This window comes from Lissotriton vulgaris, chromosome 12 (genome assembly GCF_964263255.1).
Source record: "Lissotriton vulgaris chromosome 12, aLisVul1.2, whole genome shotgun sequence".
NCBI lineage: Eukaryota > Metazoa > Chordata > Amphibia > Caudata > Salamandridae > Lissotriton > Lissotriton vulgaris.
The window spans coordinates 653,253,913-653,280,578 of NC_141700.1; the positions used below are offsets into that span (position 1 = coordinate 653,253,913).

At 45.2% G+C, this 26,666-nt stretch overlaps 1 protein-coding gene across 2 annotated transcripts in view; it reads right to left on the reverse strand.

Moving 5' to 3' along the window:
* BANP (BTG3 associated nuclear protein) overlaps nucleotides 1-26,666 on the reverse strand; it is a 990,655-nt gene that overhangs the window by 60,082 nt on the left and 903,907 nt on the right. For both annotated transcript variants that reach the window (XM_086945823.1, XM_086945822.1), the window contains one exon: nucleotides 24,121-24,261. In XM_086945823.1, the coding sequence (XP_086801949.1) occupies nucleotides 24,121-24,261 (141 nt within the window). The remainder of the gene's footprint in view (nucleotides 1-24,120; nucleotides 24,262-26,666) is intronic.

Here is a 26,666-nt window from a genome sequence, read left to right on the forward strand (position 1 = left end):
TTTTGAGTGTTTCTTGCCTCAAAAGTGCAATGATTCCAGATAGTCATTCAAGGGAAATGTCTGGCAAGGATCGTGCCTCACAGGAAGAAAGCCGGCATTATTTTTAGCACTTGGTATAAAAATATTTCCACTTATGATGCGGTGCTCTGCAGCGCTGGTTGATTTGAGCAACTGGAATAGTTGCCTCCGCGCCCCTCGGAAGGCATGAAGCCTTGGAATTCCAAAGTATTTAACATTTAACTAGATCCGCTCTGACCTTCAAGCTTTTCTGACATTTTAAAGCATTTTAAATCCTAAAAAAAATCTGTAAAAGTGCACCATTGAGGTTTGTGCCTGCACATTTATAAAATTGGGGAAAGGTGCCAAACGAAGTCGTCCTCGTGTGACTTAAGACTTCCACTTCTAAAAAGCATCTAGATATAGACACCCATTTTGTTTGTCAGAAGAAAACGTCAAATGCACGCGAGTGAGCACAACACTTTGTCACCCCAAAATAGACTGCGAAAGCGGCTATTAATTGTTGTCCCAGTGAAATGAACTGCTGGAAGCTAACATTGATGGCTTCTTTTTCCACATCCAGCAAGGAGTACTTGTCCACCCAGCTCTGCGGGTCCTTCCCTTGCTCCCAGTGGCTGCTACTTCAAATTCAAAATAAATATTTGCCCGGATACAGGTCTCTTTTATAGGAAGGACCAACCTAGTTAAGATGGCAACTGAGTTAGTAAATAGGAACTTCCGAGTTCCCCCAGAGCTACTGCTTCAGAATACCATGTGCCATGCAAGAAGGGTATCCATGTTGGGTGTTGTAACATCGGGGGACCGAGTCCCCGTTTCTATGTACAGCCACATCCACAAACAGTACAGAAAAGAAGTATACCTTTCAAAGCTGTACCTTAATACCTATTCCACTATCGAAAACAATTGTCTGTTTAGAGCTCACAATTTCCTTCATTTGGTGCTGCTCAGAAGAAGGGGAAGTATGGCTGCAGTGGTGTTACACAAACAACAATCAACATGATGTGTGAAAAACCCAGTTTACCGAACACAGTCTAAAAGCTTCCAATCAAACAAGGTTGCCTTGTTGAATGTCGAGATTTCTACTGTGTGTTACATCTGGGGTGTAGTGACAAAGACAATCTCTAGTATCCATCTGTCTATATTAAGTGGACAGACGTATTAGGGAGGAATTCTACAGCTTGGCTGTAGCTAGCGAGAAGATTACCTCTCTCGATAGGGGACACTATGGGACCTTGGGATACTTAAGTGATACTGATATGATGAACAAAGTGTGTGGACAGTTAACAAAAGAAAACTGGTTAGGTAATAATGTGGGGCTGCTATTTAGATTAGTGCTTCCCAAACTTTTTAGAACTGCAACCCAATTTTTAGAACAAATTATCGCGACCCACCTAGCTTTCATGGACATGAAGCAGGCTATTTTATCATGTATCTGAAGCATTGTGTGGTAGCACAAGGTCATTTACAGACAGCGCATTTTCCATTAACCTTTTCCATGCTCATGACGAGCTGAGCTCGTCATGAGGCATGGTGCTCCGGTGCTCATGACGAGCTGAGCTCGTCATGAGCCGTGGAACGCTCAGGTGCAGGAATAATTCCCCTGCTGTGCTGAGCGTTCCACAAGAGCCAGTGCACCTGTGACGAGCTGAGCTCGCCATGAGCATGCGGGCGCCCTCCCCCCCCAGCACAGCAGGGAAATTACCCCTGCAGCGAAGGGGTTAAAATGGCCACCACTAAATTTGCAGTGACATACAGTTTTACAGATTAAACTATATTGCACACAAATGATAATGTGTGGAAATGGGGTTTCAGTAAATATTTACCATTTGAGAATCACTTATAAAGAGTCATGATTTGTTTTGATCCAATTAAAATCTATGTTTTCATCATACTTCAGAATTACAAATAATGTGCTCCATTTTGCTTTCTCAACTGCTAAATGTGTACAGTTCATGTATAAGTATTTTTATTTGATGGTGTTACAAAGTAAATGGCATACTGCAACCTTTCCTTTCACACTCCTTGTACCCCAGCAAGATTGCCACATAATTCACTTTACTTTCATTTCTCTGACTGCTAAATTAGAGGAATTTGTAAACCCCGATCTGCATGTTAAGAACATAAGCAGCACTTTGTCAGAAGACATACCCTGACATTTAAGTTCTGTCTTTGACACATGGAAAATGTGATACGATAAATACAGAAGTTAAAGGCATCTTTAATATTGCATGGACATTTGCCCCCCGCACCCTCCCCCCGCCATGAGAAATATTGTTGAAAATGGGCAGTCAGTAAACGGATAGTAGGTCTGCAGGGGGTCACATGGGTCTGACGAGGAGTCTAGGTAATCTAGGCAGCAGTGTTCGGAACCACTTGCATGTGTTTATCAGGAAGAGCCAAGTATATAAAGTTGCCACAGCTCAGCTTGGAGCTTGGACTGGGCAAATACCTTTATCAATGTAATGTGAAGGCTATTTTTGATTTAAGGGAGTATTCTTTCCAGAATTTAGAGGTGGCAGAAGAGAGAGGTGGCTATTTCAGAGTCCTGTTGGACCTCAGTGATTTTGGAAGAAAAGAGAACCAGAAATCCATCTGGATGTGTGTGTGGGGGGGGAGGGATTTTATATCCCTGACCGAGGTGTAAGTATCCAGTCATTTTTTGGTGGGGAAGTAGAGAGGATCACAAGGCATTTCATGACTGTATCCAGATTTTGATAGATGCAAAAGAGGGCTGCGGGAGTGCAAAGATGAATGGAGTATCATATAGAAGAACTCTACTGCATAGCAGATTAACATTACCAGAGATGTCATGTACATGTTAAAAAGGAAACCGGAAAGGACGGAGCCCAGTGGAACTCCAGTATTTGGTTTCCTACTCTGATTGGAAGTGTGTCAGGGCAATTTCTTGTGTTCTGTCGGATAGAAAGGATTCAATCCATCGAAGGATCATGCCTGAAAAGCCAAAATTTGAAATAGCTTGTAAGAGTATTTCATTATCAATCAAAAACTGTAGATAGATGTAGTAAGATCAGCAGTCCAACCTCAACACCATCCTAGCTATTGAGGAGTTGTAGATGATAAAAAAGGAAAGGGCATTTAAAGAAAGTGGAATATTAGTCGGGGTGGATGGTAGTACACCACAAGTAATAATGTCACTATTCTTGTCAGGTCCAGCAAAGGTTTCAGTAATTTACACCCAAAAATCAACCCAGTTTAACTATAGATCAGAGCAGGCAGACTTAACTTAAGAAAATGTGTAAAGCATTTATGTGCTGCTCCTTGGCGCTACGCGCTACCTGGTAATTTGGTTGATTTTGAAAACGATTTTACCTGCAATAACGCCGCTCTTCTGCACAACGCTCTTTCCTGGGAAACCTCCGCTCTAGGCACCGATCCGCCACGGCTTGTGCCGTTTGCAGCGGCGGGGCCATTCGAGCAAGACTCTTCCGGCCTCACACACTCACTTCCGCCCTGCAAGCTCATTGACAGGTTAGCGGGCTAGTGTGCAGAAGAGGCTGGAGGCTATTTAAACATCAGTACAGCCTCAGTTGGGGGCTGACAGTTGGTGCAACTGGCCGCTAAGGCTGTGCGCATGTATTTTAACTAATTTCTTGTGTTTTAATCTATGTGGTGCTCCTTGGCGCTACGCGCTACCTGGTAATTTGGTTGATTTTGAAAAGATTTTACCTGCAATAACGCCGCTCTTCGGCACAACGCTCTTTCCTGGGAAAACTCCGCTCTAGGCACCGATCCGCCACGGCTTGTGCCGTTTGCAGCGGCGGGGCCATTCGAGCGAGACTCTTTCGGCCTCACACACTCACTTCCGCCCTGCAAGCTCATTGACAGGTTAGCGGGCTAGTGTGCAGAAGAGGCTGGAGGCTATTTAAACATCAGTACAGCCTCAGTTGGGGGCTGACAGTTGGTGCAACTGGCCGCTAAGGCTGTGCGCATGTATTTTAACGAATTTCTTGTGTTTTAATCTATGTGCTGCTCCTTGGCGCTACGTGCTACCTGGTAATTTGGTTGATTTTGAAAACGATTTTACCTGCAATAACTCCGCTCTTCGGCACAACGCTCTTTCCTGGGGAACCTCCGCTCTAGGCACCGATCCGCCACGGCTTGTGCCGCTTGCAGCGGCGGGGCCATTCGAGCGAGACTCTTCCAGCCTCACACACTCACTTCCGCCCTGCAAGCTCATTGGCAGGTTAGCGGGCTAGTGTGTATCCTCCCATTAGGTACTTAATGACGCAGTGGACGAAGCGCAGCGGGAGCGCCGACTTTGCGCCGAAGCCGTGCCAAAGTCCTGCCCGTCTGCGCCCGTCCGCGCCAGGACGGGACCAGGGGCCACTCCATCTGCCCCAGGCCACATAACATACTCCCGCTCTGACTTATTCGCTTTACAGACCCCTCCCTGTACCTTTGCTCCAATTTTTACCTGCCAAGACGCTCCATTAAAATGTCATGACTGCGCCCTTACCCTAGACTCAATCCCCTCGGTCACAGACTCCTTGTCCTCTTCTTTCTGGAATACTACTCATGTCACGCATCTGGCTTCCTCTGCTATGCCTAAATCTGTTCCTACTATGAACTTTATCAGCATAAACTGCCGATCTCTCTCTAAACACAAAAGAGATATCTTTGACCTCCTCGAGTCTGCAAGTCCTGCTGCCATGTTTGTAACGGAAACGTGGCTTAATGAGAGCTCCGGTCCTGACATTGCCATGGCTCTCCCTAATAACTACACCTATCTGGGGAGAAATCGTGTTCTTAAGGAGGGAGGAGGTATTGCGATAATTTTTAAAAGAGAATTCTCTTGCAAATGGGATGATTTAGATTTTCCAAATTGCGAAGCTGGCCTTTTTAAACTCTCTCTCACTCCTCATTTCACCCTGACTGGAACCCTGATCTATCGTCCCCCGGGTTTGGCCAACACATGGGCTTCCTCTCTTCCTGAGCTCATTGCCCCTCTTATCTTACAATCCACTAACTTTCTTATAGTGGGTGACTTAAACATTCATTTTAATCTCACATCTTGCCCCATTAGCATGCGCTTACTTCAGGACTTAGCTGCCCTGGACCTCCACCTACACAACTCCGGCCCTACCCATAAAGCCGGCAATTTATTGGATCCCATTATCTCGAATCTCAACTGTATTACTCATCACTCTTCCTCTCCTGTTATTTGGTCTGATCACTTTATCGTTAACTTTTCAATCAAGAGATCAGCTCACAACAATTCCTCTAGCTCTCACCCCCATAAAGCTAGTAGGAACTGGAAACGATTAGATAAAGACAAACTAAACCTCTGCCTTGAAAACTCCAAACCAACGTTTCCCACTATTTCTACCAAGGAGGTATCTGTGGTCAATTCCTGGCTGACAACAGCCCTAGATTCTTGTCTGCCAACCCAGAGGAATAAGTCACAGATCCACCATCCACCAGCTCCCTGGTTTAACGATTCACTGCGCCAGGAAAAATCCCGTTGTAAGAAGCTGGAGCGCATATGGCGTTCTGACTATTGTACACTTAAGAAATTAAACTACAAGGCTGCCCTCCAGGCATATCACTCTGCCTGTGACACCGCCAGAGCTAATCATGCAAACAGTACTATACTCAAGGCCCAAAATAGACCAAAGGCTCTGTTTAAATTAGTAAAAGATCTTTCTGGCATGTCCTCTGCACCAAAATACCCTTCTTTGGATACTTCACAATGTAACGCTCTGGCAAAATTCTTTCTGGATAAAATTGACAAAATCTAAGCTATCCTTGGCGCCACTCCCAATGTTTCTACCATCCCTGAGCCCGTACTTCCAACCCCCTGTTTCGCTGCTGCTGTTGATGGTATTCCCACTACTTCCCCACTCCACTCTTGGGAGCCGATATCTCTCTTGCTCCTCCAAAAATACTTACATGAAATAAAATCGGGCTCTCCCCTTGATCCTTTGCCCCCTCAAATACTGTGCACTCTGGATCCAGACCTACTTCAGATTATTTTAGATATGTTGAATGCCTCATTGGGTGAGGCTACAGTCCCTAATGAATGGAAACATGCGATGGTGGTTCCACTGCTAAAAAAGGCCAATGCGGACCCTAACAACCCTTCTAACTTTCGTCCTATCTCTCTTCTCTCCTGCTATTCTAAGATTCTCGAAAAACATGTTAATTCTCTTCTTACCTCTTACGTTGAATCTTTCCACCCCCTTCACTGTTCTCAATCTGGGTTCAGGGCTGGCTTCTCCACGGAGACCACGCTTCTTGGTGTGTCTGAGACCATCAGAAGACAGGTGGACAACGGGGAGACTGTGGCACTCATCTTGCTTGACTTGAGTGCCGCATTTGACACCGTCTTCCATTCCATCCTGCTGTCCACCCTGCAATCCGTGGGGATTGACGGTACAGCCCTGGCCTGGATTGCTAGTTTTCTTTCCAATCGCACCTTTCAAGTCTTCTCCTCTACTTCTGTTTCTTCTATCCATTCCTCCCCTCACGGTGTTCCCCAGGGGTCTATTCTCAGTCCCCTCTTCTTCAACCTTTATGTGAGACCTCTTGCTTTCTTGGCAGAGCAAGCGGGCCTCACAATATATTCTTATGCCGATGACACTCAAATTGTCTACTCACTTTCCACCAATAATCACTCTCCCACGTCTTCCTTGCAGTCTGGTCTGGAACAGATCTCCAACTGGATGCACAGACATAAACTAAAACTAAATGGGGACAAAACAGAGCTGCTCCTATTCGGTCCCAATACATCTTTGTGGGGCCCGCAACATTGGCCTCCGCAGATGGGCCCGTTACCTACCCCCTCAGACACAGCCCGTAACCTCGGGGTTCTGCTTGACAACCAGCTATCACTGAAGCAACATGTTGTAAAGGTCTCTGCCACCTGTACCACCATCATCAGGTGGCTTAGAAAAATCACATGGATGCTTCCAGCTGATACCCTGAGAACCGTGGTCCAAGCCCTAGTCACCTCACGGATGGACTACGGGAACGTTCTACTTCTGGGCGCCTGTAAGGAGGTAATAAAGAAACTTCAGGTAGTTCTGAACATGGCTGTTCGCCTGATCTGTAACTTACCTGTTAGGTCTTCGGCTACTACCCATCTGCGCAAACTGCACTGGCTGCGAATTGAGAGCCGAATCAAATTTAAAGCCCTCTACATTATGCACCATATTAAAATGGATAAAGTTCCGAAATACCTGTCCTCTTTGGTTCAGCAATATGTTCCCTCCCGCACGCTAAGATCTTCTACCCAAAACAAGTTTCAGATTCCGCGGGTCAACAGAGCCAAAATGGGTGGACGTTCGTTCGCCTTATTGGCTCCTTCCCTATGGAACTCTATGCCTCAATTCCTGCGCTCTGAAGTCTGCTATATGACATTCCGTAAAGGCATCAAGACCTGGCTTTTTAACACTTAACTTGCATGCCCATAGTCTTCTCTACTGGTTCATCTTCTGTACGCTTTAGCGCCGGGAAACCTCCGGGTAGCTGTGCGCTCAACAAATGCAATTATAATAATAATAATAATAGTAATAATAATAATAATAATTATAATAATTTAGAAGTACCAAAACAGTTAAGAAGCTGAATTACAACACAATAACAATTCCACTCACATTTATAAACAGAAAGAATAATTTAGTAAGCAAAAAGGACAAAATTCCGATAATGGGAAACGTAGATATGAATTTTTAAAGTTTTCAATAATAGTGCCAAAACTGATTAAAGGCCACCTGTGGTCATCTGGTAGCGCTTGACTGAGATTAAGGCACAATTAAAGGCCAACAGTGATGAAGCACAGTTAGGTTACAGAAACCAGGTTCAACCCGGTTGGATGTTTTACCTTCTAACTTAGTCTCTGAAATGGAAGTCAAAAATCCCCCGAGGGGCAATGCAGGCTATGGACCAGAAGGGCTCCATGAGGTCGAATAGCAATTGGATGAGGTCCCAATGAAGCTGTTGACTTTTGGGAAAGCTCTAAGCAGGAAAAATAAAAAAATCCTGCCTAAAGAAGGTCACTTACTGGCCGGTGACTGGTGGCGCCATCACTCGGTGAAGATTTCTAGGTTCATACTTAAGCCACTTTATTGGAGCATATATTCATCCAGTGGGGTAAGCTTGCAAACTGTATCCAAACATGGATACATAAGGCAGTATAACCTCACTGCAGCGTACCTCTAAAACATATTTACTGTTGACGAAAAGCTCAGAGCAGGTGCAAAAGTAATCTTTGGTCCAGCAGCACCGCACCTTCGTCAAATTGACTTGGCAGGTTTGCCTGAGTCCGTCGGAGGCAAAAGGTTTCTATGTCCCACGTTTCTCTGGATGTTAGGAAGAGCACGCTTTGACACAGACAAGGGTTGCAGGACCTCAGGAACAGCACTTGGGGATCAACTCACCCCGGCAGAAGCCATCAGCAGGGTCCTTGCAGATCCAGTTAGAAGTGATCAGGTAGGCTCCTCAAGGAAAGGGACATCTTGAAGCTTTATTTTGTATCCCTATAGCTTACCAAGATGTCAGCCAACTGATCTTCGGAGTTCACGTCTTTGTCCTGGGTACTATTGAGAGCAGGTTCAGCCTTCAGGTCTCCTGACAGGTCTCAACAGCAGGTGCCATCCTTCTTTGTTTTCTGCATGTCCATAAGTGTTCTGAAGAGAGTGCCTAGGGGTGCCACATGCTTGCCTGGCACACATTTCCTACCTTCTGCCTGATCAATAGGGAAAACGTTAAAAGGGATGTCCTACCCATGTTTTCAGCAGTTCCTGTTTGCCTTACGGTAAACAATTCCACACTGCACTTTTCTATTGAAATCCTACATGGTAGAACTCTTCTTCTGTTCTCCGCCAGTATACCCACTCAGAGGTGTGGTCATGATAATGAACAATCCCCTCCTCACTGATCACTCTAAACCAGTTCTGTGGGCAATATCCCTCCCACTGGAATTGCTGCCTGCCTGACTAGGTAGACAAAGGAAGAGGCTGGCCTAGGTGTTAGTTACATCTGCCTGTGACAGGATAGGCCTCATTAAAGCTAATCAAATTGCTGGGCAAAGTCCACGGCCAACCTGTTGGGTGAACAACAACACTTACCCATACATGAGGGTTTTGTCTCAGCTCTGGGAACAAATTCACACTTGATCAATTAGCTCCTGGTTGACAGCTGTAGCTCATGCAAATGGGCTGTCAGAGGCTCTAGGCAGAGAAAATGTAATTTTCTAAAAGTACCTTTTCCTTAAAAGTTATATAAAATTCAATACTACCATTAAGTTGGATTTAGAATAACTAATACAAAAGAGTCTTTGAATTAGATTTCTAGCTGTTTATTAACCAAAAGCAGCATTATTAAATGTTACAATTTAACTGAGTGTTTTCCACTGAAACAGCCAGCCTTGCTTCTTTAAAAATAGCTTTTATGGCTTTTTCACTAAGGATATGTTCAACAAAAACCTTTACATGTCCTACTTTTAAATACCATGCACCCAGCCTTATTTGCTGTAAAGCCTACTTAGAGGTGACTTAGTAATAATTAAAAGGAGGTTTAGGTCTGTCAAAGGGGTTATTTTGACAGGTCGAACTTGAAGGTTACAACTGCCACAGCCAGCAATTGTAGCACTGCAGTCTTGGGTGCACTATCATGGTAGTGGGTTGCACAATGGGTGGTGCAGTTCAATAGTGACATTTATCTTATAGGTCCTGGGTACACGTTGTACCATATAGTAGGGACTTACTTATAAGTTAAATATGCAAATTAAGAGTTTAACTTATTTCAGCACGTTTTAGGGGCCAGAGCACAAACTGGGGCCAGGTTAGCAGAGTCCCACTACAAAGAGCCAAAAGTTAGCAACATCAGTCCACAGAAAATATATGTTCATGCAAAAAGATGCATTTTCCTACAGGCACCATGACTTTTGCTGAGCATCTGCATTACGGGAAGCCTAAAGGTCTAGAGGATGTGATGGTGGCTATCAAACTGTTCTTCAATTATAAGCTCAAATATTTCTTGTAATTGAAATTCACTGTTGCTATGGCGTCCCTGGGTGATGCCTTAAGCAGAAATATTATCAGGGGCAACATAAGCCCGAAGCTTGGAGACTTTGTAAAAAAAAGAAGAAAATGCTAGAATGTCTTCACAAAGTTGCTGAGAATGTTTAATTCTGAGTTGGATGCAGGGACTATAATTCCAAAATTATAAGGAGTAGTTATTTTGCCATGTTGGGAGAGTGTTTAATATGCTTTGAAAAGTATGGTATTTTTTCTACTCTAATTCTGAGTTTTATAAGAGAACATCAGTGTGAGATAGTTTGTTTTCAAACGTGGCTGTTCTATGAATTATTAAGCTAAGGTTCTTCAGTTCAGGCATGAACTAAGAGTTATGCTTGGTTCTGTAGCACAAGCGTGCTTTTTCTTCATCCAACAGGAGAGTTGCGTCAAGTGCTGAGTGGAGGAGAAAAAAGGTGCTGGGCATTGGAATTGACACCCTTTTGCTAAATGGTGCTGCAAGAAACTGCTATTTGGGAGGCTTGTGCAGTAGTTTCCGAAATGAAATTGTTCCAATTACAAGGCGTATGAATGGTTTTGGTAGCTTGTATAAAATCAGTACTCTGTACTGTGGAGTAGAGGAATAGTGTTTCAAAACTTTGGAAGGCAGGATATTCACGAGTTTGTATCCACAGAGAACAAATTGTGAGAATGAAATGATCATTCATACTAGCCTAACTTCCACCTGGAATGGATAGGTCAAATGTTTAAAGGTTAGAGCGTCACAGCAGACAGACAGTGCAAATTAAATGGTTTGCATTAAAGGGATGCAAACGGCGGTATCCAAGACAAGCATTTACAATGCAATGGTTTTGCCTTTGTTAAAGTTAGAGCGATTGGCATTGCTCTTGACATTATTTTTATTTATGTTTTTTTTGTTACATAAATAAATGGCATTGTCATTTACAATGCCACTAGCTTTATCTCTTGCAAATGACACACACCAACACCCACAGAGAGCCCCCCCAACACACACAAACCCCCCCCCACACACACACCCACACAGAGCCCCCCCACACACAGCCACACAAAGCCCCCCACACACACCCACACAGAGCCCCCCCACACACACACCCACACAGAGCCCCCCACACACTGCGAGCCCCACCCCACACACTGTGGGCTCGCTGCGAGCCCCCCCGCAGGCAACAGAGGCACGAAAACAGGGTCACAAGCAAGCAACAGGGTCACAAGCAAGCAACAGGGTCCCAAGCAAGCAACAGGGTCCCAAGCAAGCAACAGGGTCACAAGCAGGCAACAGAGGCACGAAAACAGGGTCCCAAGCAGGCAACAGAGGCACGAAAACAGGGTCCCAAGAAGGCAACAGTGGCACGAAAAGAGGGTCCCAAGCAGGCAACAGAGGCACGAAAACAGGGTCACAAGCAAGCAACAGGGTCACAAGCAAGCAACAGGGTCACAAGCAAGCAACAGGGTCCCAAGCAAGCAACAGTGGCACGTAAAGAGGGCCACAAGCAGGCAACAGAGGCACGAAAACAGGGTCCCAAGCAGGCAACAGCGGCACGAAAACAGGGTCCCAAGCAGGCAACAGCGGCACGAAAACAGGGTCCCAAGCAGGCAACAGAGGCACGAAAACAGGGTCCCAAGCAGGCAACAGAGGCACGTAAAGAGGGCCACAAGCAGGCAACAGAGGCACGTAAACAGGGTCACAAGCAGGCAACAGAGGCACGAAAACAGGGTCACAAGCAGGCAACAGAGGCACAAAAACAGGGTCACAAGCAGGCAACAGAGGCACGAAAACAGGGTCACAAGCAGGCAACAGAGGCACGAAAACAGGGTCACAAGCAAGCAACAGGGTCACAAGCAAGCAACAGGGTCACAAGCAAGCAACAGGGTCACAAGCAGGCAACAGAGGTACGTAAAGAGGGCCACAAGCAGGCAACAAAGGCACGAAAACAGGGTCCCAAGCAGGCAACAGTGGCACGAAAACAGGGTCCCAAGCAGGCAACAGAGGCAGAAGCAGGCAACAGAGGCACAAGCAGGCAACAGAGGCACGAACACAGGGTCACAAGCAGGCAACAGAGGCACGAAAACAGGGTCCCAAGCAGGCAACAGAGGCACATATGGAGGAATTACGATGCCTGCTTAATTAAAAGAGTTTACAATCTAAAATGAGAGCGTGCAATATTGGGAGTACTTCAGGACGTTTGACAGTGCGGGGACACCCGAACTGGTATTAACGTGTATATGGCGTTCACTGCCCCCGGCGAGGCGCGGGGCTACTTTTATATATTTTTTTAAATACGCGCGTCATGTTTTGACTGTGAATGCCATACAAGCAACTAGAGCATTTTCCTTCGTCGAGATGAGCGCTAAATAAAGCTCGTTTAAAGCTTGCTGTGTGGCAAGGGTAACACATTTCCACTTTAAAGACAAGGAAAGTATAAGCTTTGGCCGCGTTTGGGGGGTCTGTGTGAGTGTGTTTTGGTGATAGTAGGAGCAGAAATTGCTGATTGGTCTGTATGTTCATTTACATAGGCGACTGCAGGAAGAAAGTGTTCTGTAAACAACATTGTGTTAGTGCAGTGTCTTTGCCTGCATACATCCGTGTATACAACTTGGTATACTTATATACATATATGTGTATATAAATATATAGCTGCGTGAATGCACTTGTGTATGCATCTCTGTAAGAATATTTGCATATGTGTGCAAATCTGTATGTAGCTGTGTGTGTACATATATGTCTCTGCAACTTTGTATCTGTATGTATGTACAAATGTATGTATCCATGCACACAATTGTGCGTAGCTATAATTTAGCTCTACAAGCGTGTATCTGCGTTTCTTAAAGTGTGCGATTGCCTGTGTGTATCTTTTTGTGTGCATGTGGGCTTCAGTTTGCAGTTTGAATTGTTGCATTGCTCTATCTGGGTGTTGTGTGTACCAGTGGAGCGGACGTCATTTTGAAGTAGTGCTTCTCCGTGTGCGTGTTTGTGCTGCTCCGGTGTTTTAGTGTGGGTGTGTGGCGGTGGAGAGTGTGGGCAGATGTGGAACACGGCTAACTTCCGCGTGCTTCACCAGGTGGCAGCGCCCCAGCGCCCACCGCGCTCACCCTAAACACATAGATGGACACAGATCGCGAATCAAGATGCCTGCCTGCTGGTATTATATCACAGCCGATAGTTGGATGTTACGAATGATACAGCTCGCATTCGGTTGTTTAATTCATGTTGCATTACTTTGCTCAGAGCATCGCAAAAAAAAAAAAAAAACATAAATCAGTTTCTGGTTCTTGTTTTGTCTACGTGCAATTTGTCATGTTGAATTAGAGGGCTGCTTCTGATCGTCGGGCCTCTTAATTCGCGGGTTTCGGTTTAACAAGTCGCTCGGGCTGGCTGTTGGAAGTTTACACCAAGGGCTGCACCTCACAAAGCCATGGGGCACAGGGGGCTCGCGCAGGGAAGGGCAGGGCTGTGGTCGCTGCACTGGGAGGTGCGGAGGCCATGTGATTGCCAGGCGTTGCTCTAGGATGTGCCCTGCTGTCAGTCCGGGGTGTGCACTGGAAGCTCTCCTATAGGCGCTGCAAGCCCTGGAACGTGCCGTCAGATGTGCACTGTCAGGCCATGGGAGTGCACTGGAAGTTCTTATAGGCACTAGTAGCGCAGGTATGAGCACTGGCGGGCCTGTGCTGGGCGCTGGCTGGTCTGGGATGTGCAGTGAGTGGTGTGCACGCTTGGCCCAGTGCTGTGCATTTGAATCACTTCACTAGAAGGTCTGGGGTGTGCCCGATCTGCCCAGGAACGTGCACTGAAAGACTTTATCGGCGCGGACAGTCCTGGGATATGAAGTGCCAGTCCTGTGATGGGCAGCCTGTGGTGTGCCCATCACCGAAGCCCTGTTATTGGCGCTGACATTCTTTGCATGTGCATGGCAGTCCTGAGACATGCGCTGGCACCCCTATAATGTGCACTCAGGTTCTCTGCCAACCCTGAAAAGTGTAGTGGTGGCACCCCTCAGCTGTACTACGGCAGCCCTGGTTATGCACGATGTGCACGGCGCTTGCTTAGTACTGGAGGATTCGGCGTGCTGGGTGCCGCGGCGCTCCTGGCGTGCCCTCGGTGCCCTGCCATGCCCCGGTGACTGCACTGCAATAAGAGTTGCTATCTCAGTCTCGCTGCTGCTGCAGAGAGCAGCTTTGGAGACCCGGAGATCCATTTCTCCATCCGAGTGAGCAGGCTGCAGCTCGCAGAGCACGCGGCGTTTAAAGATGCATCAAGGCCACCGGGGCCACGAAGAGCTGCCTGATGGGAAAGGCCGGCTCCTCGTCTGCAAATGAAACCGCCATTCTATAGGCGGACTGCAGTTAATTAATTAATATTCAGTCCAATTATATCTGCGTCGCGGTGCTTTTGTTTTGTGCCTGTCTAGTGCGGGACAGAAAGGAAACCCGGGCAGTTCTGAAAAGGGTCTTCATGCCCTGTCAGATAGTGTGAGGGAAAAAGTGGTGAATGGGCAGAAAAGGGGCAACAGGGCTTCTGTAAAAAGGCCATTGAATGCAAACAATTGGGGGCGTGCACTAGGAGAGGGCTGCAGGACATGTTTGGGTGCACAGAATGGGCTGGAAGGTTGACAGGCAATCACTGTCCTTGAAAAAAGGACATTCCCAAGAATTGTAAATCAGGGTGGCGACTGTATGCGTGCCATCTTTACCTCTCCTCCGTGTAAACGTGGGGTGCAATGGTCGGAGGCATGTCAGGAAAGTAAGACTGATCCCTTCTCCTTTAAGCCAGTGGGTGGTAATACATTCACCCAGCAGACAGCACACCGTACGCCCTCCGTAGGAGGAGTACGTGGAAAAAAACAAATAATAAATGCCTTGTACGGATGACTAATAGCAGCACCCACAGTCAAAAGTACACTTTGCACACGCCATATGCAGATAAACAAATGCGCGCCGTTGGCACCTTACGCCCAATTCGCATTCACACTGAAAAAACAAGGAAGGTGGCATTTGCATGTCAAACGAGCAGGCGCTGCCAACTACACACACTGTACGGGAACACAACGAGCAAAATTGACAGTCGTGTGGAGGAAAGAAACAACGGGATCTCGATCGTGCTCATCATTAAAACACGTTTTAATTGGGAAAACATGGCCATCCTGCTTTCAGGAGGCTGTTTTTTTCTAGGCGTGAAAAAATACACTGGCCCATGTTGATTTTTCACATCCCCTTCAGAAAGGGGGGCGTGATTAGGGTAGTTTCGTCCACTTCAGAGTCCGGCATGTTTTCCTTAGTAATTTAAAAGACCACCCCAGGTGTTAATGAGTGGAGCCCTTGATGTCCTCCGGACGGTTGTGGTCGTCATAAGAAGAGCATTTGTTGCCGGACCGGTGCCCTGCAGCAGCTGCAGGGGTTTGCCCCCTCCCGCAATTCTGCATCTACGTTCGAACGACAGCTTTCTCTGACGCGGGGTCAGTGCGCTTCATGGCGTAGCCTAGCGAGTCACACGGACAACTATTAGGGTGAGTGCACGATACCAGAATAGACGCAGCCGAACCCGCTCTGCTCCGCCCCAGCAGCTCTGGGGTCTATGGAGGGGAACAAACGAGCAAAGAGAAAACAAATCATATCAAAGCCGGCCTCGCAGAGCAATCAGAGAAAAAAACGACACTAGATTTATAGAGACAGTCAAGCGTGACTCCTCGCTGTGCCACGGGTCCTCGAAAAGAGGAGAAATCAGCTGACCACAGGTACACAGAGCCTACTAAAACGTCTGGAGAAACAACGCGATCGTCCCACAAATAAGGCGCGCAGAGCGAGAAGCGCCGAGAGGGAGAGACCAGGGGGTGGGGAGTCTGCGGGGAGCGGGCCTGCCCTACAGTGCCGGCAATGCCGGACCAGACACGGGGGCGTTCCCGGCGTCGCGTGACGTCGGCAAAAGCCAAAGAATGTCGGGAACGCCCCCGTGTCTGGTCCGGCATTGACGGACAGGCCCCTCGTCCAATGGCAAGGCTCCGTTTACGGAGCCAGCCAATCAATGACGAGGGCCGACCGAAACCCACACACACAACTCAAGAGGTTTTTTGGCACATGCGCAAAGCGCATGGCCAGTCAAAACCTAAAAAAGAGAGACAGCAGGATCAAGACAGAAAGACATTTTTTTAAAAGAGAGAGAAAGAAAGCAAGGGAAAGGAAGAGGGAGGGGCAGAAGTAAAGTGAAATCAGATATTTGGTGTCAGCAATCTTTATACGAATGTCGTGATGTCACAAATGCCCAGATCCAGGCCTGGATTGTAAAGAGCAAGAGGACTGCTAGCACAACACAAGTCTTCTCAGAGCCACCTCTCACAATGATCAGAACATATGAGGGGGCGTAGGAGCTGAATGGAGTCTCACTACAGGGCAACCACTCAACCCTGATAAACTGTCACTCTGAAGTGCAAACGTTCAAAATTACATTTCACTACAAAGATATTCGAAATACTCTACACTTAGAAAAAGGAATGTGAAAAATAGGACATGCACAAAGGGAGAGCACAATGGAAAGAAGTAAAAAGTGGAGGGGGCGATACGATTAAAAATAAATGCAGCATGGAGGTTACCCTTGACTGCAACAAGCATTGGTATAGCCAATAGTTGTGCCTCTAATGCAAGAAAACAACATGGTGTTTTCATTAGAACATGAAAGCCAGATCTAATTACTGGGGCAAAAAGGAGACAGATGGATTTAAGTGTTAGTATAATACACAAAAGAGATGAATAAGCATAAGACACCTTGAGATTAAACAAAATAAATTCCTGCAGCCTAGACAAAGAAGACATTTCTGGTTTTGTATCTGTGTTTCTTGTTGTTGTCCACCTTTTTACTTATGATCCCAGCACTTGGTTTGGTTTTGTGGCCTTCAACTATGTTAATGCCTGGTGGGTATTTCTTTCGATGATACTCTATTTTTTACGTGATGGGCACAGCTCTTGTGGCTTATTGTTTTTTACTGAAATAAAAAAATAACAACATGGGAGGTTGAAAGACCTCCAAATACTACGAATCAAAAGAAGCACCAAGAGCATTAACGTAACAGGAGTACTACATGACACCAAAACAAGTGCAAGGGTCATGCAAGTCAGGAGGCCCATTTGAAGGGGAGGCCATCACGATGGCTAAACAGAAAGTTGCTTAGGTAGTCATGTGTAATACCAAACATTGCTTAGGTACCATGTCTGCAGTCCTATTATGTTAACAGCCTGGGTATTTCTCTTTATGATAGTTCCTTTCAAACGTTCAAGGCTTCAACAAGGCTTCAGTTTTTGTAACTTCTGTGGTCACTGTAACTATAAAAAAGCAACGCAGGTAGTGACAAGAGGTGATACATGGACATTGAAAAAGGACACCGTTCAAAGAATGACCCAAGCCATTGCCAGGATAGAGGAACTACAAACATGATATGCTAACTAAGGGGCGGAATTATACACTTCGAGTCAGCCATTTTAAAGTGAGTCCATCACTATGGCAGCTATTTTGGGGAACTTTTTATTTATTGATCCGGGTGAAAGAGGGAAATTACCCTTTAGGTCGCAGCATTTCCCGGTGGGGGGAGGGGGGGGTGTACACACAACATTGGGAGAGTGGGTGGAGGAGGCAACATGGGTACATGAACACAGAAGTGATAGAAGAATGTGAAGCGCAGTACAAGGAGAAGCATATGGGCTAGACAGGGGAACATGGACCTGTAAGGGAGAAACACATGAGGGTTAGCAAATAAAAGGAGGTGGCGGCAGAAGAAGCTCACGATGAAAGAGTAACATGAAGCTTGGTGGATGGGGGAAGAGTAGTACACAAGGAAGACAGCTGGAAAACACAGAGTGCTTAAGCATAAAAAAAAATAGTGGGCAAAACATAAGCAGTGAAAGGTCACAAAAATAAAGCCATGCTCCAGGGGAGTGACAAACACAAGAAGAAGAAATAAAGCCTTTACAAGCTGAAAAATAAAAAGCATGGAAATTAAAGTGACAAAGGCAACCAATGGTAAGCAATGGGTGAGTTCCCAGCCCACTGTAAGCGGACAATTGGTCTTTTCGCAAACAGATCTGTTGAGCAGGTCTGGTAGCTGAGACCTAAAAACATGACTGTTTTATCAATCAATCAATCAGGGGAATTGTAAGTGTGCTATTCACCCTGAGGGTCTCAGGGAGCTATGTAGGGTGGGCAGGGGTTGCAGAACTGTTTAGCAGAAGAGCCAGGTCTTGAGGGTCTTCCGGTAGCTCGTTCCTGGTCTTGGTTGCAATGTGAGAGAAGGATCTTCCGCCTCCTCAGGCTCTATGGATGCGCAGAGTTTCGGCCAGTGTGAGGTTGGAAGATCGGAGGTTTCTTTTGGGTACGTAGAAGTTCATTCTGTCGTTGAGGTATTTGGGTCTGTTGTTGTGTAGGCATTTGTAGGCGTGATTGAGGATTTTGAAGGTGACTCTTTTCTCCACGGGGAGCCAGTGGAGTCTTCGTAGATGATGGCTGATGTGTTCATGCCGGGGGATGCCGAGGACATGTCTGGCTGCGGTGTTCTGTATTGTCTGGAGTTTGTGGAGTAGGGACTTGTTGATACCGGTGTAAAGTGCGTTTCCATAGTCCAGACTGCTGTGATGAGTGCGTGGGTGACTGTCTTTCTTGACTCAGGGGGACCCATTTAAAAATCTTTGCGGAGGATGCGGAGGGTGTTGAAGCAGCTGGAGGTGACAGCGTTATGTATACAAGGAATGCATGGCATAATTATATCAATAATTGTATATGTGGTTACTAAGTGTACATTTTAGATTTAAAATAGCCCCTCATGCATTAAAAAGGCATCCACTCCATAGGAGGCGGAATGATAAACACCACCATTGTCATGAGTACAGTTAATACTCCTGTGGGTTGAAGCAGGAGCCATCTGTATCTATATTTTTTACGAATTAAGAACAGAACATCTGCCAGGGAAATAAAGCAGACTTTAGCTTGACCAAAAAAGAAAAGAGTTAGAAAAAGAAAATATGAAAGAAGATAAGAAGCAAGAGAAAAAGGTAAGTAATAAAAAAGTTGGCAGAGGGAATATGAGAACGCAAAGCATGGGGTTACTACTGAAGAGAAAACACTACATAAAATACTAAAACCAATACGTTGGGAAGAGAACAAACTGTGGCAAAGAAAAATACAATGTAAAAATATAGAAGTAAAAATTGTAAAGTAAGACAAATTCAAAGTCCAAATTAGCACATTTATGAGGTATGTCCAACAAATAGGATGAATGGGTCTGACAAATATTCTACATGTTCACCGTTAGTATGAGTGTCTCTGTGTGAGCTGTCAACTCGCAACTTCCAAAAGTACTACATTTGCACACAAAAACAAACCTCTTAGGCTACCAATACATTACAATTTTAACCATAAAGAGGAAAGTGATGAGGAGCTGCTATTAATATGGTGGTGCCTTTTGGAGAAGTTCTTATTGCACAGTCCTGTTCCCTAAAGAAAGTCCAGTTGTGGCGTACAAGAGCTGAGTCTCAATTCCGAGAGTTATCAGCCTTCTATTTTAGCTATCTGGGAAGCCAATGGCATTTAAAAGAGCCTATTTTAACTAACTCGATTATTTCCGACCAGTTGAATTTTTCTTTGCTATATTTTCTCAGACCTTACATTTGCTGTTCTGGCTCTCAGTTTATACCCACCTTATTTGGCATCAGTGTATGCAGTATCCTCAAAGCTGGAATACATCAGTGGCTCACCACAAAACTAAACCCAACAAAACACCGAGCAAGATTTCGGGAAAAGGGCTCGGAAAATGAGAGAAACGTTGTTACCAAACAGCGAGTTAGGAGAGACGGCACAGAGGGGGGCCATGTTGAAAGAAGACATCAAACGAGCAGCCTGCTACCACAGCCAGTCAAAGGAAATGTACAGAAATACTCCGGAAACCCATCATTGGAAGTGACCTGCTGCTTTGTACTAAGGGTCGGTTCTTCCCAAAAAACGCTCGGCCCTGTGTTTAGCGAGGGGTGTTGCCCAGCACTTTGTTGCTACATAGTAATTACACCACAGCACAGCATAATGCACTGCAAAGGCCGACCATCGAATAAGAATATGTTATTTACATTTTGTTCTCTTTTTCCAGTCTATAAGGTAATAGATATGAAGGCTGGATAGCGGTCGTGGGCAAGCGCTCTATCTCTAAGCTATACTTGTGTTTTGGCACACCCAGAACCATTCGTTGAAAAACAATGAAGTGGTTTTGTGTTGGGAACAATGTGTTCAATAAAGAGCTGGGGAAAGTAATGAGTGTGTGCAAGAAGTGTGTTCAAAAGACGTCATATCAGATGTGATAAGCCAGTACATCCTTAAGAGTAGGTTTATCTGTCAATTTCTAACATTTTCTCATCCACAGTTTCAGATTTATGAGTCCACCATAAGGAACGCCTCAGGCTTCAGCCTTACGGAAGTCATTGTAAGAGCTCGTGAAACCATCAGGAGACTTCACGACCAGATGTGTTCGAATGACTGGTTAATATGTTTCATACTGTGCAAGGTGGTGGCACTGACATTAAACACTCCCTTGCTATCTCTGTGAGACTTTCATCAAGCTGGGAGCTAAAGGACACTATGTGTGAGCATCCTCATGCAGCTCGAGGATCACTCAGTGGTGGCTGCAACTCATTGCTGGCCAAGATCCTTACCAGTTGACACTTCTACCATTCGGACTGTCGTCAGCACCAAAAGGATGTATCAAGGTAAAGGACCTGGCAGTAGCATTGCTGAAGAAGAGGAGGTGTGTTTTTGTTTCCTAGTTGGAAGCCCAGCTAATCGGTGCTCTTCTTTTTTAAAGAGTGACACCAAAGCCTATTAATTCTGTAACACTTTTGTCTGAGTAACTAGTTACTACAGCACAGGACTAGCTGCTGAATCGGGGCAGACTAATCCACTTTATCACATGTTCTCTCTGAAACAACATCGGATGGCACGGTTTGACAAGCAAGCTGATGCACCACTGAAATAGCTCATGGGGCAGGATTTAATGGGGACAGCCACAGTGGTTGCATCTTAAGCTCACACCATTCTCAAGGCTCTGGGTCAGTGCCTGCTGACCGGCATGGAGGCTTCAGTTCAGGATTACAAGGCTCTAGTACCTAAATCAGCAGACACCAAGGACACCTAGGCTTGGTGGCTCAGTGAGTCAAACCTGCTGGTGGAGTTCCTCTGACTGCTCTGAATCTGGTTTCACTGGGGATGGCCACCAGCCACTTAGACTGAATTTCTCCCTTGGAAGCAAGGCCAATCAAGAGAAGCAGTACACAAGCAAGGTGTTATAGTCCTTCCTAGTGGTGAAGAGAATTATACATATGATAGTCAATTAGGAGTTCAGACTCATCTTTATACTTGCATACATGATGTAGTAACCTTTTTGACCACTTTATCATCTACTGTCTTGCTCACTGATCACATTACAGGATGGTCTATCACTGCACCTACTGATCACTTTTTCTCACAAAGGACTATTGCCATTTATTGTAGATCTTGTGTACATATCTTACATCTGACTTGCTGCTCTTTAAGATTTTGTATATAAAGAATTACTGTAGTGAATTTAGGTGTCCAAAAACGTTTATGTACATTTGTTGATTGTTTGGTTGGATTAATACACAATTACTGATTTCTGTAAAAATGTGCTAATGCGTAATGACACCAAGAAGGACCTCTGGTATCCCTAATCGCTTTGATGTTTTAGGCAGAAGGGAACTTGGTGTTACAAGATAGCAACAAAACTTCCAAAGAGGGAATATATATTTTCAGACTGGCTCAGCCAGGTATTCTAATCCTTGATGTCATGATGGTGCATCTACAGGCGTTTCAGTTGATGCATCAGACCCTCAAGTACCTTCGAGATTTAATCTTTTCTCACAAAGGGATGGTGATAGCTAAAATGTTGTGCAAAGATTTCAGCTACTAGAGCAGATGGAAATGTTGTACTTCTAAAGCCCAAAATATACTCTGTGCCTGCCCTTCCATTTCCTTGAACCAGTGGATTCATCAAAAGACATAATAGTTTTGGTAGACCCATAGTAGCAGTATGGTTCATGTTTCTCAGCAATATGACAGCTATCAGTGGGTCCACCCCTTCTTGTTGGACATCTGAATCTCCCTTATTTCTGGGTGTTATGGCCAGCATGGCGTTGTAGAGGAAGGGCTACTACAGTGAAGTAGCATTTTGTACTGAGGTGTCCCTGTAGCTAATGAGAATAATTTCCCATATAATGGGATTTGGCAGGAATGTGTAATTGTTACTGTACAGTTTTGTATGTTGTATGTTAACATGCGAGTGTAGAGACCTACACTGGCTACCCATCGACAAGAGGATCACCTTCAAGCTCCTCACCTGCGCACACAAAGCACTCCACAATGCCGGACCTGCCTACCTGAACAGCAGACTCAGCTTCTACACCCCCACCCGCCAGCTCCGTTCCGCCAGCCTCACCCTCACCGCTGTCCCCCGCATCCAACGAACAACCTCCGGCGGCAGATCCTTCTCCTACATCGCCGCCAAGACCTGGAACACCCTCCCGACCCACCTACGGCAGACCCAAGACCTACTCGCCTTCAGAAGACTCCTCAAGACCTGGTTCTTCGAGCAGTAGCGGAAACCCCTCCCCTCAGCGCCTTTAGACCCTCACGGGTAAGTAGCGCGCTTTACAAGTACTCTGATTGATTGATTGCGATTGGTAAGGCAGTACAATATCTGTTGTACACTTCGCTATATACTGAGGACTATGAATCTCAGGAAATCCTCAATAAATAAGCATTCTTCCTCATCAGAGCCCTACATTTCCTCAATCTGCCACTCCTCAGAGGATCTCTTCACTTAAATTTTGTTTGAAAGAGGACAAAACAATGATTGATTAAAGATAAAAATAAGACAAAGCAAGTTAATGCTTCAACATAAACATTTGCAAAAGCAATAAGTCTGGCCTTAGAAAGCAATTGCTAAAATTGTTATTGTATTTTTTGCAAGTGTACACTACCAAAATGTGGCCACATGCTTGTAATATATATTTTAATTAAAAAAAAAATAACCACCTATAATTTTATCAGCAATGTAGAGGTGCTTCCTAGAATACGGGTGTATTTAGAACAAATATTGGAACCTCATGTTCGCTTTAATGCGCATCACAGAAAAATATGATTTTTTTTATCACACAGAAATGGCACTGCCGGCTTTGAACTACTGTATGATGAAGATATAAATAAACCATACATATATGACATGAAAAGGTTAGAGAAATAAATAAAATATCTGCAAAAGAAAATAATAACCCAACAGGCTGGCACAAAGTGCACATATGATCAGGTTAATTGCTCACAATCACTCACAATGTAAGAGATCAAATGACTGTAGTTGGCTAAACCACTGTCCCATTGTGTATGCTGTGGTAGGTGGAAACAAAATGTAAATGACCACTTAACAGACAAACTGAGGAAGAGGGCTGAACCAAAGGCCTCTAAATAAAATACATTTACTCTGTCACTCTTGTCACTGTTCTTTGCAACCTCATAATTGGACAGCGCAGGCCAAGCGACACTTCCTTTCCATTCTGAGGAGCGTGGACCAAGCACAGATTCATTCAGCTTCATCAGTTCTGCTTTGTAACATGTCTTAAAGACATTGACAAAACCAATAGATCTTGCATAGGTGACACCTACTGGTTTTGCTAATGCTTGTTAAAACTTTGTACTTGTCATATTACATATTATCTATTAATTAAATGAAAATTTTAGCTAAACCAATTTGGAAATAAATACATAAAACAGTAACACAAGCATCAGGAATATTTAAAAAGCGTTTGCTGTCCAAAGGTAACCCATCCATGTATCTGAAACAAAAAGGTGTTCTCCAGGCAGACAAATGGAAAACATTACTTTCAAAAGCAGAAGACTTCATTGTGACCAAAAGTTTTTCCCGGCCTCAGCACGTTTAGATACAAGGTCCATTATACAGAGCAACTGAAGTGTTTTAGAAGGAGTTACCGCTAAGAGCCTCTGAGACTCATATTGGCCAGCAAGTGGTCGTTACGTGGTTGTATTGATGCCTACCTGAGATGTTACCGTGGTGTCCGATACTGGTGCTAACTGGACGTACTGGACCTGGATATCGTTTCCTTGAAGGGTGGAGCCATCGAGTGCCCCCGTTAAAGGATCAGCAGCCACCGCTATCAACTGCGCCCCCTGTAGCACCTACAAGGAAACAAAAGGGAAAAGACTGTAATCATTGCAGCTTCTCTTCTACAGAAAAAGGCTCTTGAAAGACAGTCCTCATCAGAGATGCTGTACAAGATATCTGGAAGGAAAGAAGTGATAAATGAACATAACTAGTCCACAGTGATGTCCTCCAAAGATTCTGCAAGGATGGCACAGGGCAATATTGCTACTTTTAAACCTGTTGTATCATAAATGCAATTGTGGCATGTATCAGTTGGATATCGGTAACCAAAAGGCATTATCCTCTACACACTTGACCAGGCCAATACACTCAGATCTGAGCCTAGCACTAATGACTGACGTTCACCTCAGCGTGTTCTGATCAGAAACTAATCTTGGGACACTTGGTACCTCCAGAGCGTTACTGAACCAAAATATGTGTGTAGGGAAGTTTCACATTTAAAAACAGAAACACGCTCAAGGAGCTTTTAATTTGAATAAAGTGTGACACTACAGCCGAATTCAAAAGTCGTGCAAAACAGAGCGCGAGTTTCAGTGGTTTTTGTTTTATTTTGTAGCCATACTGCACCTTAGCTATGTGTTCTGAGGTTTTTTTAATGTGCTATAATGCTTTTTGCCCTTTATTGCTTAGTGGACGTCACATTAGAGAGGAAACTTAATGAAGAATTGATAATTCGTGTAATTCTGCAGCCCTTGTACGATAGTCTTTGCAAGTCAAACTATTGCGAGTTTGCTCTGTTTTGGGCAGGTTACACACAAATCTCAATAATAAATGTGTCACCTACCGACCTAAAAATATGTTTACATTGGATAGATTTTTCGTGGGTAAAGTCTGGCCTAGAGACAGCTGTTTCGCCACTTCGCTTTTTCGAAAATGTTCATAATTAAAACACGCACCACCCACCCACCAGGGTAGAGAGCAGCCATGGTTAGCTTTGGTAACAGGACCTTACAGTGCTCCCCAAACGAAACAGCCTGTTGCAAGACTGACTGGAAACCAAGAAGAAAAGATTAAGAGGACCAGAGGGTGCGGGGGCAGAGAGAGGGAAGAAACAAAGAAAGTTACGTGGAGCAGTAGGAGCATAACGAGAATAGGATGTGCAATCAATAGCAAAACACGTTTTTCCTCAATATTAAGGTAAATCATGGTATAAGCACGCGCATTTCTTGCTTTAAAAAGAAGTATGCATAGGAAGACAAACTGGCACCATTTACAAATAATAACATTGAATCTTAAAAAATAAATGTTTACTTTTGATTAAAAAATCAGTTTCTCATCTGAGAACACGTATTGGCATCAGTTTAGCTCCTGTTTTTCTCAAGTCCTGTCACATCGTTATGGCACAGGGGGGATTAATACCGAAATTTCCACTAATTCCTCATAATCCTTCTTTACTCTACCGAAATTTCCACTAATTCCCCATAATCCCTCTTTACTCATTTCAGATGAACATCTGTACTGGTATGATGCACTGGTTTGCTGCAGAAATGGCAAAAAGGTTTTTAGTCAGACAGATGTGTCTGAGCTCCAGCTTTGTGAGACTAGGGGGCCGATTCCGATTCGGTAAAATCCCTTACAAATAGCCGTACGTAGCATATTTCCCGTACGAATCGTACCCTTAAACGTCCCCGTACGAACGATGAAGTACGATTCGGACCCAAAGCAGATCTCCATACGAATCGTACAAAAGACCACACGACTTAAAAATCTGTACAAATCGCATTCGGAACACGCAGTACGCGGCGTCCATAAGGATCGAAGCAGCATTTTTCGACCCAGCTAGTACGATTCATCTCGTCAACACTCTGTACGACTCTTTTTCTACTGGAAAGCAGATTTCGACTCAAACCGCGTACGAAACGGACCCCCCCCCCCCCCCCCCCCGGTACAGTGTGTACACCCCATGATTTCAGGGATACGGTGTATAGGGGTACGGCGCATAGGGGTACGGTGCGTAGGGGCACGGTGCGTAGGGGCACGGTGCATAGAGGTACGGGGCATTGGGGTACGGTACAAAGGGGTACGGGGCGTACACCCCATGATTGCAGGGGTACGGTGCATACTCCCCATGATTGCAGGGGTATGGTGCGTACACCCCATGATTGCAGGGGTATGGTGTGTATGTGATTGTGTGGCTCTCCGTACGAATTGCTCATACGTGACGTTTTCCGTACGAATCGCGTTCTCATTCCCCGGTCCGGATCGTACTTGTCGGGTCGTACAGCATGTTTACAATTCATACGGTTCACTTTGAGGGTCCGTATCATATGGATTTTCCCTTGCTTTTCGTACGGTTCGCAACGATTCGGTCGGATATTTTTCATATGAATCATACTACGCGATTCGGATGGAATTGTACGATTCGTACGGAAAGGACTACAGATTCGATTTGTTGTACGGATTAGTTTACCGGACCGGA